The 20,049-nt window shown below is 40.9% G+C and overlaps 2 protein-coding genes across 2 annotated transcripts; both read left to right on the top strand.

Moving 5' to 3' along the window:
• The first annotated feature begins 402 nt into the window (after window positions 1–402).
• On the top strand, window positions 403–7,763 carry LOC119729883 (chromatin target of PRMT1 protein-like). Its single transcript, XM_038202674.1, has 5 exons — window positions 403–484; window positions 1,457–1,577; window positions 3,544–3,712; window positions 4,669–5,011; window positions 5,791–7,763. The coding sequence occupies exons 2-5, from the start codon at window positions 1,510–1,512 to the stop codon at window positions 6,018–6,020; spliced, it is 810 nt and encodes a 269-aa protein (XP_038058602.1). The 5' UTR covers window positions 403–484; window positions 1,457–1,509; the 3' UTR covers window positions 6,021–7,763.
• Window positions 7,764–8,848: 1,085 nt separating this feature from the next.
• Window positions 8,849–17,901, top strand: LOC119729740 (alternative oxidase, mitochondrial-like). Its single transcript, XM_038202456.1, has 10 exons — window positions 8,849–9,265; window positions 10,473–10,576; window positions 11,160–11,279; window positions 12,098–12,161; window positions 12,625–12,716; window positions 13,423–13,541; window positions 13,896–13,988; window positions 14,669–14,781; window positions 15,244–15,321; window positions 16,338–17,901. The coding sequence occupies exons 1-10, from the start codon at window positions 8,975–8,977 to the stop codon at window positions 16,461–16,463; spliced, it is 1,200 nt and encodes a 399-aa protein (XP_038058384.1). The 5' UTR covers window positions 8,849–8,974; the 3' UTR covers window positions 16,464–17,901.
• The last annotated feature ends 2,148 nt before the right edge of the window (window positions 17,902–20,049 follow it).

Here is a 20,049-nt window from a genome sequence, read left to right as displayed (position 1 = left end):
TTGTAGCGCCATCAACGGTCAGAAAAAGAGCACCAGCGTTTATATTTTGCAGGAATCGCTCCAAGCTGTGAATGGTTTCACCAAAAGCGACGCGATTAAAGTTTAGAGAGTCTCTTGTCACTTGAATTTCTTGTCACTTGATTTCATGTTCAATGGCCAAATGGTGCACTATAGCATTTTGTGAATAACATTGTTCAGTAGACAGGCACATTTAGTTGACGTCAAGTAAAGTTAAAGCCACTGTGAACATGTCTTGTTAACAAGACAGGAATATTGATTTTTACATAGCAACAGACTTTTGCAAGTTTAGCAAATAAGCTGAGTAAAATGCAGCCAATCAAATTGCTTGAAAAATTGAAGCATTCCTGAGAATCCTGACTGAGATCGCGGCCACGTCTAGCGTCTAGCGGAAACTGATGAAACTCGACTTGAAAAAATACCGATAATATAATAATATCTTCTTTCTACCAATACCAGGTTTATTGTAAGTGGTGTATATAAAGAGCTAAATGTACATGTTAAACAAGCCATGTTTTGCTTTATATTTTTGCGAGCGTTTAATGCAAAATCTAGGTCTTACATGTCTTAAAAACCTGTAAAATTTCACAATCACAACAATGCTAATGCCATGGAATGCAATGCCAATGCAATGGGGGAGACTTTTCATTTGAGACGTTGGTGGCAGCAAATACACCTAGTCCTTTTCAATTGTTTACGTCATATTTAAGCCAAAGACACAAACTATGTTAAAAATGGCATTTGCTTTAAGTTACCCGGACTTGAACAGGCCTACGTCAGTTTCTGACAAAAAAATAAAGGTTTTTTTTTTGGGGGGGGTAAAGATATTTTTCGGTTTATTTTTTCCAAAACCTATTTGCCATGTACAAATGATGTAGGCCTGGGTTGGGGACCTGCCCCTAAATCTAGCGACGTCGCTTGATTCATGCGCTGTGCCATATAATGGAAAGCCTGCATAGTCTGTGGAGTCAAGGACAATGCGACCGCAAGATTTGCGCGTATAAGGAACCATTGCGACATCGGCAATACACGTGTGTATATCTTGAAAATCGAGACACGAATCATACAATCTAATCCACGAAATCAATGAAGACATTGAACATCAACATTTATAAATTATATTCAAACTGTAAGTTGAGCCCATTTTACATTTTTTGCGCTAAACATAGATTTGTCGGCTGAACCCATGGCTGAACTCGCTAAGGTAGTAATTGGGTGAAAAGAATGACGTCATCCTACTGAAGAATGAAGTCATTATCGCTTGATCAAGCGGCTGTTGTACAATCTAGCGACGTCGCTAGTTAAATTAGCGCTGGTCCCCGAGCCGACCTGATGTAGGCCTATCACTGATACACAGCAAAATCATGATGTCTAAATTCTGTATTTTTCACTGACAATTTTGCGGTTTTGTTTTTGCTTTTGATTTTGAATTTTCCAGGAGGACGTCTTGAAGGAATCGGCGGCAGAGGATTCCCGCATATAAGTCTCACGATGGCTACCGCTATGCCCGTCCCAAAGATAGTGCTGAAAAGCACTACCAAACAAACACTCAATGATCGGTGAGGGAAGACACATGATAAAAAAATAACCATTGCCCTTGAAAACGCCTCGCCCACCCAAGGGTGTCTGGCAAGAAATGTCTCCCTTAGGCAGAATGCAGTGTCAAACGTGTTCACCAGATCCTTTTCAGTTGCATAAAAAGCATTCTGCCTTGAGTGTGATACTCTTTATAAAACCGCACCAGGAGTATGGGATGTTATAGGCCTATGCAAGTCTCTGCTCAGTAAATACGAGTTGTGTTTTCCAATTTGCAAATGTTGGTGCGGTGTTAACGACCGTAATTATCACACAATAGAAAACCAAAATGCATGCCTCAGTTGACATGATTTTGATTTTCAAAATCAAAGGACAAATAATTCTTTGACGACTTGTCCAATAAAAAATTGAAAATTATTTCCCTCTGAAATCTTTATAATGAAAAAGTCAGCATCGGATTCAGAGAGTGCTGTTTTATAGCAAATGCTGAAGGCATGAATGTTATTGGAAGTATGCGAAGAGGAGACATTTGCGCTGAGATTAAATACAAATGAGCAGAATTTATACATGTGTACATGTATGGCAAAGCCATGTGATTAAAACATTGACATGACATTGGCACTTGCACCAGTTTCGTACGATGCCAGTCATTCTGCTACATGTACGTATTTGCAGAAATATGTATTTAGAAACACAACATGGCTCAGTCCACTGTGACTGAATCCGAAAGCTCATTTGTAAACATGGAGAGATCGCTATCTCACTGCAGTTAATATCTACTAACAAAGCAGTGTGGTCTCCAACGGAGACGATAACAAATGACGAAAGAATGTGATTTATACCGATGAGTGTTTTGAAATGCATGTATTGTTATAATTGATGAAATAATTATTGGCAATGGTGTATTATTCTGTGGAGAGGATCGGTCTGTGTTACAGCCAGCAATGCCCAATCACGGTGTGCCCTGTGTGTCCTGAGAGTCCGGGGCCAGACTGTGAGTGTAAGCGGCAGTTCTGGGTTTTCTTTTCTCTCTGTCTTTGATTTCAGTCCTTGTTGTCCGCGGTCTTGGTGATATCTTGAATTACTCTGAGACCGGTAAGCGGCAACAGGCTGATGAATAATCGTTGTCGAGTGGCATTTGCACAATTTTTCTGTTCCTTCATGTACATGTGTGACATTCCTGTCCGTTCTTCTCAGGGTCATCTCTTTTTTTTTGGAATAGTTGTAGCTTTCAATCACAGTTAGAATAATCCAACTTAGAATTCTGTGTTAGACTCTCCTCTGTACATGTTCTCACTGCAAGAGTAGAAAAAAAGATCACAGTGATACAAATTATTTTCTCAACACTATAGGTATAAAGATAATCCAGATTTAGATGTCATGAAATTACATTCTATATAATATGTCAAGGACATTGATACCTTACACTTGATATACCTGACTTCTTCACGGTCAAAACTTTTGAAATACATTCCATTTAGTTTTTCTTTTTTTCAATTTATTCATTTCCTTCATTTTCCTATGAATATTAGACTGGAAATCACTTGGTATCAACCATACAAATGTATTGCATTACACTTTCACCTAAACTCTCTGCATAATTTTCTTATAGCCCATCAATTTTTGTTATTGTGGTTAAACATTTTAGCTAGGTTTTTTATCTGAAGTTTTGCTGAATTAAATTTAGAGAAAGATCCCAAAATACCACTTCATATTGCACAAACTTTTGTTTTTCCCTCCAGAAGTATAAGGATGCTTAAGCATCAATCCAAAATTGTTTATTCTTTATTTACTTTCTTATTGTCACACTCTGTGACTGACAGTCTTTCCTCTCTAAAGTGATGACACTCCTTTGTCATCCACACACGGCCGCATCCTCTCCCAAGAATCAATCAAATGTTGAACGACGAAAAGAAACATGCAACCCTCGTGAAAACCTCTTCCCCTCAACAACTTCCCCACCAACCCACCTCCTCCCCCCATCCAAAGATTCACCAAGATCATCAAGAACCGACCCACGGTGACCGCCCAGCAGCGGACGGAGACCATGATCCAACAGCAGCAGGTGTCGGCAGCCAACAGGAGACTAGCCATGCAGATGGAGAACAGGATGACCGTCCAGGCGGCCTTGCAGCCCCCCAGGCAACCCGGCAGGCAGGTATGATTTGCGTCAGGCATATCCCTCCCATATCCTTGATAATCCTTCGGGCGATCGCAGCGATATGAAAGAAAATGTAATGACCACGACACGGCCAAGTAACCATAATATCTAATGAATGATTCAGAGAATTTAAAGATCCAAAACTCCTAGTCTGTATTGCAGATTAAATCTCCTTGCCCATTACTAGATGATAGATCTATACACTTAAACAATTACATTTTCAAGTTAATTCACTGAAGTCTTATAAAAGCTCTGTCATGGCATTACTTAATGCTGGAGATTTCGTTGGAATCCATTGAGCAATTTTGGAGGATTTTACAGTATTAACCCTATCCCTGCCAAAGCGTGCAACACGGTGCATCAGATGGGACCGTGCTACATTGGGCTGTGGGTTCTATGCGCAAACAAGAGAGGATGCTGTTTTATCACATTTGATAGCCCAGTGGTTTGGGTACACCCTGTGTATAGCATGGAGTACGCAGGACTAATTATATTCTAAGTGTGCGCAAAGCCATAACGTCTTGGGTGAGCAAAATGCTTCTAGGGGGTTGATTTTAATGGGAAGGAAAAGAGCATGGTGGAGTTGTGTACAGCAGTGGTCAGCTTGAGCTGAGTTCATCTCTTGGTCAATTTATTTAACAAATTTTATAGGCCATTTATACACAGGATTTTGTCAAAATCAAGATTTCTCAAGACCCGACAGACTTTCTCTTCCTGGTACATGTGTGATGATGTCATATGATGTCATGTTAAAATCAACACTTGTCGCATTTTTAAAAAGACAGCAGATATTTCAGGGGACACATTTGTTCTGTACATGCCATTTAATTGACCAAACATACATCATAGCACAAGTTTTTTTTTATTAGATGCATTGCAGTGATTCATCAGTATTTTAGTGTTTCATTAAAGATAACATTTTACTGGTGCTGATTTTCACATCCCAAACACAGTCACTGAAGCAGCGTCTAGGCCAGCCCAGTATCCAGGGTCGTCTAGGCTCCCCAACGGGCCAGAGGGGACAGGGGAGGCAACGAGGGGGTCGAGGCAGGGGCTTCAGGGGTGCAGTCTTCACTCGTGGCGGCAGGGGCGTGGGGAGAGCCATCGGAGCCAGAGGCGGAGTCAACAGAGGGGGGATGGCCATGCGGTCTAGAGGGCGTGGAGGACTGCGCGGAGCTCGGGGTGGACCGATGGGACGAGGCGGACAGATGGGGCGAGGCGGACGCGGTGCTGCCAGGGGACAGATGACCGGAAGGGGGCGAGGCATGCAGAGGGGTGGTAGAGGAGGTATGAGAGGTGGGTATGCATTAACCCTAACCCTGCCAGACGCAACACAGTGCATCAGGTGGCAAAGAACTGGTGCACTTTGATGCATTCAGCTACCACCACCAGTGCATAAATGGCCAGCTCAGAAACAGTGAGAGCTAATTCACATTGAACAATGCCACAGTTGGATCCTGCTGCGTGCTGTGACCACAAACTCTGAGGCAGTGTGGCCTTGAGACTTAAGATTCCCCTGATGGATTTTGCTACATTTGGCAGACTTGTCACTTTAAGTGTTGCATGGTGCTACGTTTGGCAGGGTTCTTACAAACATACCCTGGAGGGTTAGGGTTAAGCAGCATTTAGAATCCGTCACACCAAACTCCCTCTTGTTTTAGCATTGATTTATAGTCATTTTTCTAAGAGAACTCTTAAAATTAAACTTTCTTCCAGTGTTTACAATCATACCTTTATGTATGTTAGCTTTTGGAAAGATGAACTGAATGATGTAGACTTACCATTCCCGTTGCCTTTTCAATGTGCCCATGATTGTATAAGAACAGGGAGAAAATGCTAATGTTCAGCTTGCCAAAGTCGGATAATTTTAACTTCCTTTCAGAAGCAATCCCTCATTTGTTGCATCCTCTCAGACTTTTCCCGATCCTGTGATGGTCGGATCAGACTGACCAAAATAGAAGTTCATTCATCTGGTGCTCCTTAGAATCCTACTTGCCTTGTGTTTCACGTGATGGTTTGGCAAGCTCGTCCCAGATCTTAACTCCACCTAATCATTCTCCAATCTCCATTTGTAGGTGTCCGAGGTCGTGGGGCAGGCCAGCAGCAGGTCCGAGGCGGTAGAGGGCGTGGTCTCGGGCGTGGCCGCGGGCGTGGACGGGGCCGCGGCCGTGGTCGTGGAGCAGCCGCACCAGTCCAGCTGAACAAGGAGGAGCTAGACAACCAGTTGGACGATTACATGTCCAAGACAAAAACGGGATTGGATGCCGAGCTGGATGCGTACATGGCCGACGCCGACATGGAATGAAAGAAAAAAATGAGATAATGTTAAAGGACAATCCCTTTCGCCAGTGATGTAGTCAAATCCTTTACTTAAGTCAGACAGTTATACTGAAATACAAGGTGGTTTTATAGTAGGAATGAAACTTGAGAAACAAGAAAGTGTGGTCTGAGTACTTGGGACTTGTATTTCAGGAAGGAATCTGACTTATTTGGAAAAAAATGTTGGAAATGTGTCAGTATTTTCAAAAGGACTCGGACTCAATCATCCATTTTTTGCATTTTCAGAATATAACTCGTTTGGCAAATATTAGCTTTCAGAGAACGCAGCTTGATACTTATGCTCGATTCCGCTCTCATAATAAATTTCAGTGTAGACCAATCTTGACACACAATCACTGTTCACTCGTAAAGGTCCCAAGTAAAGCATAGTGTTATCTGCTGCCATTAATGGGATCCTCTGTGAGTGTACAATAATCACATGCCCAGATAGGTGTATACCTCATAACTCGGGAAAAGGCTTTGACTACAACACTGTCTGACTGTAGCTATTATTGTTTGGTTCCTTGAACTTGAAGGCAATGTATAATAACATATTGGAATTGGTTGGCGAAACTCTTCAGAGGTACATTTCTAGATGAAAGTCTGAGCTATTTGATATTGCCGAAAAGCATTTAAAAAAAAAAAGTTTGCCTTTTTTTCATATACATGTATCTCTTTTACTTGTTCCATCCTGCATCGTGACCTATCAGGGTTCAGTGTTTCATAGTTGTTAATGTGAATATGTGTAAATTGCTGTGCAGAACTAGGCTTCCACTGTTATGTTTGTACTCACAATATTACATTTTTTAATTTGGTCTTTTGTATTGGTCCTTAGTTAAAGATGACAGATATGTAATGTTTGTCTGAATGATGGTTTTATATGAAACCTCAAACAAAGCTACCTAACTTGTAACAGTAGATGTATTTGTCCTTTGTTATAAATGGTATGAACGTAGAGAGAAGTCACTGCGTTTCTTACTGAAAACGACCATTTTCATGGTTTAAAGAGAAAGCATTTTATACAGATTGAAGTTATCTTGAATTTTTACAAGGTTTTTTTTTTATCAGCATCTTTTCTACAATTTGCTCTCAAAAAGAATTTCTGACAACCTAAATAAGTAGATCTTTCGAAACTCATTCCTTTTTGTGGAACTGTTCGCATTATTTAAGCATTCAATTTTTAATGTAAATATTTTCTGGAATTTTTCTTTCATTATTTGCGTGTGTTTGTATACAATTTTGAGTGTGCAATAGTGATGCACTGTAATGTCTGTCTTTTTGTAGGTTTCAAATTCTGTAAACAATTTTAGTTGCTTCCAAGTTGTCTTGCGTACTTCCATAATCCCTTGAATCTTGAAACTATAAAGACAGCATTATTTGAGCCAGGAGCTGTGTTTCAAAGTGAAGCAGAAGATAATTAAGAAACAAAACGTCCACATTTACCAGCATTGTGTATAATGAAGACAATGTGAGCTCTGAAAGTATTCAATCTCTAGTTAGACAAAATGCCTGAATTTGACACATTGGTGCCCATATTTTGGCAGGTCTAGACTCCTGCAAACCATTGCGCAGATTTCAGGTATTTGGTCTAAGAAATAGAAATGTTATCCTCGTTGGGGTTCGCAGTGAAAAGGTTTTATAAACAACTGGTTAAGTAAAATTACATGAAGAATCACTTGGAACAATTTGAAATGAAAAATAAAAATTAAGTGCCGCTTTGGAAGCCCAGTCAAGCATCTTCGGTTTATTTATTTGTTTTTCCTGATAGGATTAGAATATAAGGAATACACACATTTTAATAGTTTGTGAAGTATTTTTGTGTTCAGATTCAGTGACATTGACAGTACAAATTATCTTCTATTGCCTTGTGACATTGCCTGAGGGAAAAGCCCAGGAACTGAAGGGAAAAAAACAACATAATGAGGTAGATGGCGAAAACGTGGGTTGAAGGTTGTTCATGGCTCATTTACCCTCGATGAAATGCCAACGTAGACAAGCCATTTCTCACGTTCACCGACCGGTCTAATGACTGGATTTTTCCATTGCATCACACTAGTCGTGCGGTAGGCAACAGCGATCCATCTGTCGCCTTTATAAATGATTGATGATAATGGCGCGCTATACTATAGGTCGTTGGTCGTGCGGACTCGGTGTATTTGTGTTTTGTCTGGTCTGTCTGTAAGTGCAAAGGGCAACCTCTCATAATATTTTAGGTCTTCTTGTCATACCGTCCTATTCTTTCTGACTGGTTTTCGTATGCATATATGTGCATATATGTAATTAAAAGCTCTTTTTTCGGTCCTACATTTGAGGCATGTTTCTTGTTAAGCGCTCCATTTGGCTGTAAGAAAAGAAAACGTCGGGAACATGTGGTGGAGAAATGGAAAATTAAGATCTTCAATATTAGTTTTCCATTTTAGGCTAAATAAGGGAACAGAAAAGTTTGGGATTTAATAGGAACCCATCTGCTATGATGGGATGAACTCATCGCAGGCTTACGTGATTTTCATCTTGATTTTTTTTTACATGCACTGTAAATAAAAGAAAGATTTTGTTTCCGTAAAAACTTACAATAAAATAACGATATATGTACGTGACATTTAAAAAAAAAAAACACAACGAAATTCAACTGTCTAATATTTTTTTTTAAATGGTCATGAACTGCATTTACACCGTGCAAAATAATGGAAAAAGTAAAACTAGTCTATAGTCGGGTTCCTAGAAATTACAGCACTCGCGCGCATTGCATCATGTATTTGGTCTTCTAGAAATTACAGCACTCGCGCGCATTGCATCATGTATTTGACCCGGAGCGCGAGCAAGACCAATATATTCATCGAAATCGCGCGTTGACGCGAATGGTGGCACTAGTGACAGGTGTATTTAATTTTGAAAATACATTCGAATTTCGGGTTTTCTACATTTTGAGCGAGTCTAAACATGCTGAAAGTGACAGTAAAACAGGCCTCGCTGCTCTCTGCGAATAATTTGGTTTACGTGTGGCCACGTTGCTTTGGTTTAGCTGTCCATTCATCGAGCGACTCTTTCCCCTCAGCACCGCGGAGACCGAAAGTCTCACCGCGTCTGGCAGCGGTGCCCTGCCGTCCATTCTCGCTGATTGCAGGCGGGTCGTCGGGGTCGTGCACGGCAGGGTTTGCCTTGACCCGTGCAGTTGGTAGCAATGTTGTCTTGAATCCGTTCAACGTAACAAACCCCACAACACATCAGAAGGTTGGTTCGTATTTAAAAAAGGACAATCAGGGACAATGGTTTAGTTTAAAAGTGCATTTTTGCAGACATTTAGAAGGAAAGAAACTGATAAATTATAATTTGTTGTGCCATAACAACTTTACATATACAACGCTTGTACCATGTTTGTACTTAGTTGTAGACGTGTATGAATGTAAAAGCATCCCCCTTTTTTCGTTATTTATTAAATATTGACATGTCACTTGTCAGTATAAAATGTGCTCTCTTTTTCAATGAATTTTAAAAAGATAGTGGATATTTTGCCGGAGGTAATGACGGCAAACTAACGTTTACTAAAGGTTTGCCGGCGGCAATTCATATCAACAGAGGGCGCTGTACTCTTTAAGATAGGGCTGAATTATAAGATGTATTAAATCCCCCAAAAGTTGTGTAGCAATAGCATGTTTGGTGTAGTGGTTATGCAAAGGCTCAAGTAAGCGGGATGACTCGGGTTCGATTCCGACCGCAGCACATTTTAAAGGTTTTTTTTCTCATCCCCAAATAAATAAGAATATTCTTCTTTTATTATTTTAACATGTCTCAACCATTTTTTTGCAGAGTATTACATTTACTTTTTCAGATTTGTGACTCTGGAGGATTTTTTTAAAAAGGGAAATAAAGTCCGAAATTATAAAATGGTCTGAATCCCATCTTGTGAATATGAGGTTACAACGATAATTTTGGCATGGAGCCAGACTAAAATTTGTCACCGGAAAATGTTTAAGTACAAAAAAACAGTAACTGCGCATGTTCAGTGCATATCCGGCAAACTAACGTTTACTAAAGGTTTGCCGTCTCCGGCAAAAAATACACTGCCTTTTCAAAAACATATATAACCTTTGCTTTGACACTCTCCAAAACACTTCAATATTTGCACATTTTGCATGTAAAGTCAATGGCCTGCAAGAGATCAGGGTGGATATTACTTCTAAAAATAAATACAATCATGCATTCACCCTCTCGACTTGTAATCTTGCTTTTTGAGTGGGGAGGAGAGGTTGAAGATAGATCTGCCACTGTACTGCCTCAATCCATATGTTCCTTCCTCCATGCTCAATCAAAGAACAGAAGAAAAAATGTTGATTAACTTGAACACGTGTAACTTTTTTTTCCTTGAGTAAAAAAAAGTTAACTGATACTGAAATTAAATTAATGTTGGTTTGTTTATAATTGTTATGGGAAAAAATAGATACAGTCACTCAGCACTGCCTCACAACAGGATGAAAAGGTTCGAGTTGACATGCCAGCTGAAGATGACAAGAAAGAAGCAAAGAAACATGCACCACACTTCAGGTAAAGTTTGTGAAAAAAGCTAGGGACTGATGTACCCCCCCCCCCCCCACAACACCCCCACTGCACCCCCCCCCCCCCCCACGTGCCCACCTGTATTTGCCTTTTAACCCCAACTACCAGAAAACACTAAGACCCAGTGTCAGCTACTTAGAATAAATCATCGTGAGCAGCTTTACAACATATCAGCAGAAATGGAGCTGAGAACCAGGGCCCAATTTCACGGCGCTGCTAAGCACAAAAATTTGCTTAGCACAAAAAAGTCTGGCTTATAAAAGCAGGTTACTAGCCAAAACTCCATGTGATTTTCATGCTAAGCAAACAACAGCCGAATACTAAACACGAGCAATGTACATCACGTGGAGTTTTGGCTAGCAACCTGCTTTTATAAGCCAGACTTTTTTTGTGCTAAGCATTTTTTTGTGCTTAGCAGCACCGTGAAATTGGGCACAGGCCCATTTAGAATATTTTGTCATTAGTTTTAGTAGGTTTTATTTTTAATGAGCGGGAATCGTATTGAGATGTTTTGCCATGATTTTTTGTTTTCTCATACTTTTTTTTTTTTACATAATTTTGTGTGTTGCAGAATAGCATTAAAGAAGCAGCCAGAGTTTTCTGGAGATGAGATGTCCCATCCTAAGGCAACAACAGATGACAGCAAGGAAGGGGAGGACGATAGACAATATCTGCTCGCTCATCCTATATGGTAAGTTTCCGGTCAAGATTTGTAGCAAAAACAACAAATTGATACAGAGTCCATCACAAGTCCATTCCAAGTTCACTCAGGGGTTAACGGGATGAAAGGAATGCTTTTGTCATAGTTCATTTTAAATAGCATGCCATGTATGGCTTGAGAAAGCAGGCCCAAGTGATGAACTCGTTATGGACTTGTGATGGACTTGTGAGGACTTGGGATGGACTTTTGAGGACTTGCGATGGACTTGTGAGAGGACTTGAGATGGACTTGTGTGGACTTGAAATGGATTTGTGAGGACTGTGAGGACTTGGGATGGACGTCTTGTGAGGACTTGGGATGGACTTGTGAGGACTTGTTAGGACTTGCAAGGACTTGCAAGGACTTGGGATAGATTTGTGAGGACTTGGGTTAGAATGTGAGGACTTTGGATGGACTTGTGAGGACTTGTGAGGACTTGGGTTGGACTGTGAGGACTTGGGATGGACTTGCGAGGACTTGTGAGGACTTGTGATGGACTTGTGAGGACTTGGGAATTGGGATGGACTTGCAAGGACTTGTGAGAACTTGTTAGGACTTGTGATGGACTTGACTACAGTAACTCAAATTGAACATATAGACCACTCATCAACCACCCACTGTGCACGTGGGGAAAAAACCAACATGCTCATCTCCAATGCCACACTGCATGTTCCAGGTGAGTGCATCACACACAAGTGCACGCATGTCGGACATTATTCAAGGCTGTGATTGGTCTATAACATCACTAGGTGGGGCTTAATGACTCAGAGATTTGTTGTTTGATTCCATCTTTCCCATCAATCTGGCAGGTCAGACAAGGAACTGGATAGCGTGGAGATAACCCACAAACCGCCAAAAGGCTTTGCTGATTGGGTGAGTCTTATTATTGATCGGAGTGTCGTATTGGGTTGAAGTTCCAACATGCATGTCAAGTAGATAAGGCAAGCGAGCAGGGATCAATTTCATGTGCTGTTGTACACAGAGATATGCAAGGTACAAAAATGTTGCTCAAACACAGGTAACTGGCCAAAATGTCAAGTGATGTATCTTGCTAATGACCTGTTCTCACTTTATTTGCATATCGATTGCCAACTAACTAGCAGCTCCTTGAAGTGTCGCCCAGTTTCCACAAGGACCTAGAGATTTTCTCAGCAAATTCTTTTTCCTTTTAAATTTGCAAGTTATAGAAACATGAGAACTGTGTGGCATAAAAGAAGGACGTCATACTTTATAAAACAAGGCCTTGGAGGCCACTTGTTGTAAAATTGGGCAATAAAACTGTGTCTGTGTTTCTTTCCCCTGATCATGTTGTCTGGTTCTTTGTGCATGCTTTCAGTTTGCGTACAGCTGTGTGCAGACCCTCCGCTTCAGTTTTGACTTGTTTTCTGGCTATAAGCGGGGAGATAGGACAGAGCAGAAATGGCTCATGTAAGTATATGCTGAATATATCCTCAAATACTCTTTCTGTAAATTGAGATGGATCAGAAAATTGCTGTCGTGTTTTTTTTTTGCTTTAACCAGAGGGCCAGACTGTTCCTGTCTCACTGATGGACTGACTGACCGACTGACTTAACTGAATGACTTACTCCCCGAATTTCTGACTGACTTTACCGACTGACCACCAATTGTGGCCGGGCAGTTTGACATGTTTCATATTGGACCAATGCATACATGTAAGTACTCCCTCAACGGTAAGAAAGGGAGAGTTGGGGGAGACCACTGGGATAGCACTTCGAACACGTTGCCGACAACACCTGATGCTCACGCGAAGACACAAATGTTTACATTACATACCTAGTGTGGGCATTCCTTTGTTTTCGGGTAGTTAAGAAAAACCTGTAAAAAACTCATTTTACTCACACTGTGAAAACTCTTTCAACCCAAATTTTTTTCTATGATTCCCTTAAGTGTTTCTCTTCATTTTGTGACGGATAAACCTAACCCCAAAATGCTTCTAAACCTGTTTTCCAGAGAGTCCACACAACATATCTGAAAACTGGTTTATGTGGACATCTTTTGTTTGGAAGTCCACACGGTGAGTGTAATGTTTGTACTCTATGGCATTGTGGACATTGAGAATACAATAAGTTTTGCATACTGCGTGACACCAAGGAATGGGCTATTGTCTTTTCAGTCGTATTATCTTCCTGGAGACTGTTGCTGGAGTGCCAGGGATGGTAGCTGCCATGACAAGACATCTGCGTTCACTGAGGAGAATGCAAAGAGACTTTGGATGGATACACACACTGCTTGGTAATTGACCCCCTTTGGTTTAACCCCTTAAGTACGGGGTGTAATGGGGACATTCCTCCACACATAGAGCAAGTGGCCCGCATGACTGCACAGCCTTTGTATGGTAGCGGGACTGCACAAAAGCAGCAGCTGTGGAACTACCCACTAGCAGTGTGCCATGGCATACCACAGCTGGCAACTGCATTCCAATGAGGATTAGCGGCCGCGGCCATGACCGCTTCCCGTACGCATGGGGTTAAAAAAAAAATGAATTACAACAGTGACATGTAAGCCTAACCAAGATCGACGAGAAGTAGAGCGAGTATTTGACCTGTTATTTCTTCTTGCTCTACTGACTCTTTTTGTTGTCGACAGAGGAGGCAGAGAACGAGAGAATGCATCTGATGACTGCCCTGGAGCTCAGGAAACCGGGCAAGCTGTTCACGATGGGCGTGCTTCTCACGCAGGGTGAGTAGGGTCTCGGCCAGACTCGGTGCCTTCTCCTGGAAGGGTTTGCGGTCACATAAAGGGCGGAATGATTGACTTGTGTCGGATGAGTCTGCCCTGTCCACAAATGTCACACGCGGTACCCACGGGAAATGTTTAAATTAGTGTACCTAACTAGCATATATACACATTTTGTGTAAGAGGAAAGTACTAGAGCACATGTGCATGATGGATTCACTAAAGGCTGAAATCGTTGTCTGTTTTGCATTTTAGGATCTGCAGTGCACAGAGTCAAGATTGTGCAAAGTTCTTACACCAAGAAACAAAATATTGACCGTATGACCTATCTTACACCTGCAATTTGCACCAGCAAATTGATGTAAATGTCACCTGTAGGGCAATTCCGTAAATTCAGACGTACATGTCAAGACAGTTTTATGAGCTTCTGGTTGGTAGTGTAAATGTGTTACATTACTAATGTGTGACATCTAATGAGCAGAAAACGATAACAGGCCAAACAAATGTGCTACCACCCTAACGTCTTTGTAAAATCGTGTCTTGGGACGTACAAAAAGAGCTTGAATTTACGAAATTGCCCTGGAGTCAATGCGTGTTTATTCACAGCTCCATGCCTCAATAAATGATCTAATTGAGCATGTTATTCCAAGCGAATGCTTCTGTATTTGTCCCTATTTTTCCAGGGCTCTTTGTGAATATGTTCTTCTTGGCCTACATATGCAGTCCCCGGTTCTGCCATCGGTTTGTGGGTTACCTGGAGGAAGAAGCCGTCATAACATACACAAAACTCATCCAGGTAGTTGAAGTGAAAAGTTTTTCTGTCCGTTCGTACCTCTGTTAGAATGTCTACTTGTCCGAACTTGGCGATGGAAGTTACAATTTTGTTGGGTTTAGCATTGAGCAGTCTGAACACCAAATCACTGTGGAGTCCATGTCCATTAATGTTGAAAGCAAGTACTGGTGAAAGAAATCAGAGATTTCTAAATCCAGTTGTCCTAACTTTTTTTCAAATCAAATAACGGGTATCCAATTTCCCTGGAAGCTCCCATTCATGCCAAGCAGACCACTGGGCCTTTACAAAAACACTCCATTGATGGGAATTCTCGGACCCATCAAATAGGCAGGCTAATGAGTACTGCGAGGCATGCAAGAAAACAATGGTGGGTTAGGTTTATGCCCAAATCCGTAATAGTTCATTGGTTGGTTGATGCGGTTGATGTACTCAATTTGACTGGCGCTTATTTTTGGTTAATTTTAGGACCTGGATGACGGAAAACTGTCCGTTTGGGGAAACATGGCTGCACCAGACCTTGCCATTAGATACTGGAAAATGAAGGTTAGTCAAGCTGCTGTATTCATAATGGACCGATCCAGTAAGCCCCGCCCACAACGCACTGGGCAAATTAACACGTGCTCCTGCACGCATGTCGGACTTTAGTGCACGCACGTCGGACACAAATCACGGCTGTGATTGGTCAGAACACCATGGGGCGGTGCTTACTGGATCGGTCCATTATTCGTGAGTACTTATGTAGTAAGCATTCTGTGATTCAGTCAGTCAGTGATTCAGTCAGGGATCGTCGGGGAGTGACTCAGTCAGTCAATGAATCAGTCGGGGAGTGACTCTGAGTCAGTCAGTGACTCAGTCAGTCCATGAATCAGTCTGTCAGTGACTGAGTCAGTCAATGACTCAGTCAGTCAGTGACTCAGTCACTCAGTGACTCAGTGACAGTCAGTCGGTGACTCAGTATGTCCGTCACTCAGTCAGTCAATGACTAAGTGACTCGGTCAATAATTCAGTCACTCAGTGACTCGGTCTTTCAGTCACTCAGTCAGTCAGTGACTCAGTCACTCCCCGACTCGGTGACTGAGTCAGTCAATGAATCAGTCGGGGAGTGGGGGAGTCAGTCAGTGGGGGAGTCAGTCAGTTACTCCCCGGGAGTCAGTCAGTGACTCAGTTATTGAGTATGTCCGTCACTCAGTCAGTCAATGACTAAGTGACTCGGTCAATAATTCAGTCAGTCAGTGACTCAGTCAGTGACTCAGTCACTCAGTCACTCAGTGACTGGGGGAGTGACTCAGTATGTCCGTCACTCAGTCAGTCAATGACTAAGTGACTCGGTCAATAATTCAGTCAGTCAGTGACTCAGTCAGTGACTTGGTCTTTCAGTCACTCAGTCAGTCAATGACTCAGTGACTCAGTGACTCAGTAATTCAGTGACTCAGTCAGTGACTCAGGGAGTGACTCAGTCAGTCAGAGAACACTAGGGTGGTTACTTGGGTCCGGCAAAACAGTGATGCTCTCCCTTTGATGAGATCAATCTGAAGCCCATCGTTATTTCATATTTGTAGCCCGATGCCATGATGCGTGACATGATCCTAGCCATCCGAGCCGACGAGGCGCATCACAGAGAAGTCAATCACTCACTGAGTGATCTCAAGCCAGATGAGAGTAATCCCTTCCCACCTGGACAGTGAAGGGAGGGATTAAGGTAATCCTCCCAAATCCGATTACTTTGGAACATACCATTTGGAAGATTCTAACTTCAGTAGGATTAACAGGTGAAAGATAGTGTACATCACAAGTCTCTGCAGTTTAGCTAAAGGAAAATTGCGGGGATAATGCTAAGGGATTTGACGTTAAGGGTCATAACGTTAAGAAACATAAGTCAAAAGATTAAGAGAATAGACCTTTATCATGCTGCCACCATTTCAGTCATGTTCCCTGTGTCCAACAGTACTGAATGATAATATTTTTTGTGCAAAAAGGAATCCAGACTATTTTTCCTTCCAGCCTCGCTTTGGTTAAGTTGATTTGAATGGGAACAAATCAAGATGGGCACAACATGATAATGGTCTATAAGGCAATATTTTCAACAGTTGGTAAACTTGAACAAGCCCAAGATTATTGTAACTAACATTGAATATAATAGATCACGATAATCCATTAATTTACTTTTTATTTGTGTAATCTCACAAAGATATAGAATGGCAGAAATAGGTTTTAAAAAAATTACAGTACTCTTTTCACTGAAAACTATAAAAAGAAAAATAAGGAGATGATAATTAACTTAATAAAATAAAACATACATGGTTAATTTTCTGGTTAATGCAATATTAAAACAAGAACCTTAGTCAGATTAAACAGATTAGCCCAAATCAGTGCAAGTAGAAGGACCAAGCGGGATCCGGCTGTACAGGGTTTAAAGTCACGTCATGTTCTGTCACTCGAATCAAATTTCGTCATTGGTGAGTTTGCTAGTTGTAAACTGAGCAGGTGTGCCATGGAGCCAACCTATGTGAAACTATCTTCAATATCACACAAGGGGGATTTTAAGTGGTAAATATGACTAAATCTTACGGTGGCATGGAAAATTATTTCAGAAGAAAATTGAACAATCCTGTACGCTGTCTAAATAATGACCAACTTGACTAAGATTAAGTTTTCATTGTACAGCTTAGCGTTAGCACTTTGTTGTAAATCTCTCATGTGGCAGGCCGCTCCTTACCATTTAGCTTGTTGACACGTAGTTGGTGCTTGTGAAATGGTGCATTAGATCATTGTTACCGCGATATATTAAGCATTTTGTGTTTTGCCATGTTTGCCGTGTCCCATAATTGTTCAACTTGAAATATTTAATGTTCACCTTGTGCGACTCTTAAACGGTTCACGCCAGAGGACGTGTATACCCGCAAATATTTTGCGGTATTCGGAACGGATGACAGATAAACATGCAGGGAGCGAGGCCGGTAATACTCTGTCAGTGACCCGCTCGCAGCGAGCTAGACCGGAAATATGAGTGTGCTGCCCAAGGTTATGGCCTCAACCCGCCTGGCTTGAGGTCGAGTGAAAAGTAATCCCGTGCCTCGTTCGTTCTTGTCAAAAAGTGGTAAAGAGACAAAGTACTTGAACTAGTACTAGAAAGAAAAAAAAAATCTAGAATGCTATCAGGTACAGGGTGAGTCAAAAAAAGCGGAACCCAAACCCAACAAATATATTTCATATTTAAAAGAATATGTAGCTCCAAAAATAATAATGACTGGAAAGCCAATTTTAAAAAAAATTACTGAAATTGCTCAATCCGTTCAAAGAATATCACCATTTAAACGCAATGACCCTAAAACCTGTCTGGTCCAAAGAAAAGCAATTTATTGTGTGTTTTGACATGTTTGGAACAACAAAGAAAATGACACGGAATACTTGTTTCAACAACTGTCAACAACTGTAGTACACAATATCTTTATTAACAACCCTGGTTAGGCAAACAATATGATTTATAAAATCCACTTTTTTTCAAAGACGGGCCTTCCAAAGGACTTTGTTGAATATTTTTAAACTGAGGTTTTATCGCTTGTGATGTTTGAAAACAATTGTGACGACGATTATTGAAATCACATTTTTGGACGAAAGAGGTTTTAGGGTCATTGTGTTTAAATGGTGATATTCTTTGAACGGATTCAGCAATTTAAGTTATTTTTTCATCTAAAAGTAGCTTATGAAATTGGCTTTCCAGTCATTATTATTTTTGGTGCTACATATTTTTGTTTAAATTTGAAATATAATTTTTGGTGTTTGGGTTCTGCTTTTTTTGACTCACCCTGTACAAATGTATATTGCATGACACACTGTTTTTGTTGCATCATAGATTTGTTGAAGAGTGTAGTTAATGTCTTTGGCTTTCATATAACAGTACTCTAAAGTTAATAGGTGTGAAGTTTGCGATAGCCCCATGTACTCATATTTTTGGGGACTGCTATAAAGTTTTTTGTATCACTAGGTCTCGGATATTGTGAGTATGCAACCAAAATGTTTCCATATCTGCTTGTTAATCAACAAGAATAGACAGGGAAAAAGTTAGTTCCACTTTTTTTGTGCATAGCAGAGTTTTACTTTTGTACACATAGTCTTGGTTTAGGTACACAACACTCACTGATTAAGACCAAACAATTATAAATAGAATATTTTTACGTCATAGTTAAAAAAAATATTAGAAATCATATGTTACTCAGATTATTTTGTTACTACAAATTATTGAAAGCACTTTATTCTATTTCATGATATAATTTTTATGAATAAGATTGTAGTGCAGGTGTGGAAATAAATATATTATGAAAAAAAATTGTCCGTGAAGTACTGTATCACTGTCTTATACAAGTGCGCAAACTGTGGCACGAATAATTGCAACAAGTTTGTTGTCCCATTGTTAAAAAGGATCGAGTGCAGGTGTAGCGTGAATATCCGACTCCATGAAATGTGGACTCATTGGTAGTACTGCGCACGCGTGAGTACGATACCACGCTATTTTTAGGATCGTTTCGGGAGAGTGACCCGTCACGTGCGAGGGATCAACCAAAAATAGGGGTCCGATTTTCATAGGAGTCTGATTTTCATATGACACCGGGATTTGAGTACAAAGTGAAGTCTCGACGCATGAGGGCGACATTTAGTTGGAACGGTTGCCGAGCGAAGGATAGGACGATCCCTGCCTTGGTCTGTGGTCGAATAGCTTAATTGGTGAAACGAGTACTGTTTCTCATTTGCTGTTCACGGAATTGATTTGATGCAGGCGCACACGAGTAGCTGATTTTTTTTTTTTAATTAAGAAAATAAGATCAGAAGGAATCGAATTTTGGAGAAAAATTTTCGGACTGGTTCGATAAATAGACCTGATGCGTTACAGCCATCTTAGAGGGCAATGCCTTGGCTTTGCTGGGATTTGCATGAGTGAACCTTGTGTGCATTCATTGTTACTGAATTAAAATAACAAAAGATGCCCTCTAAGATGGCTGCTACGCATAAGGCCTAGGTGACCGAGAATCTTGATTGACAACATAATACAGATTGACGAGTGTCGGAGTGTGTGCTTCATTTTGCTATTTCACACTGACACAAACCGCATGTTATTGTCACATAAATAACCAAAGTTTCAACCGAATAGGTGGGGAATATGTCCACCTAATAATTTTAAAGCAATAAATCGGACAATAACTTGATATCCGTATGATTTCTTTTTGGACAGACTGGGTATCGTAAAACGATGTTGCTCACTCGGTTTGAGAAACC

This window comes from Patiria miniata, unplaced genomic scaffold (genome assembly GCF_015706575.1).
Source record: "Patiria miniata isolate m_02_andy unplaced genomic scaffold, ASM1570657v1 HiC_scaffold_21, whole genome shotgun sequence".
Classification (NCBI taxonomy): domain Eukaryota; kingdom Metazoa; phylum Echinodermata; class Asteroidea; order Valvatida; family Asterinidae; genus Patiria; species Patiria miniata.
This window is presented reverse-complemented; position numbering and strand designations above follow the sequence as displayed.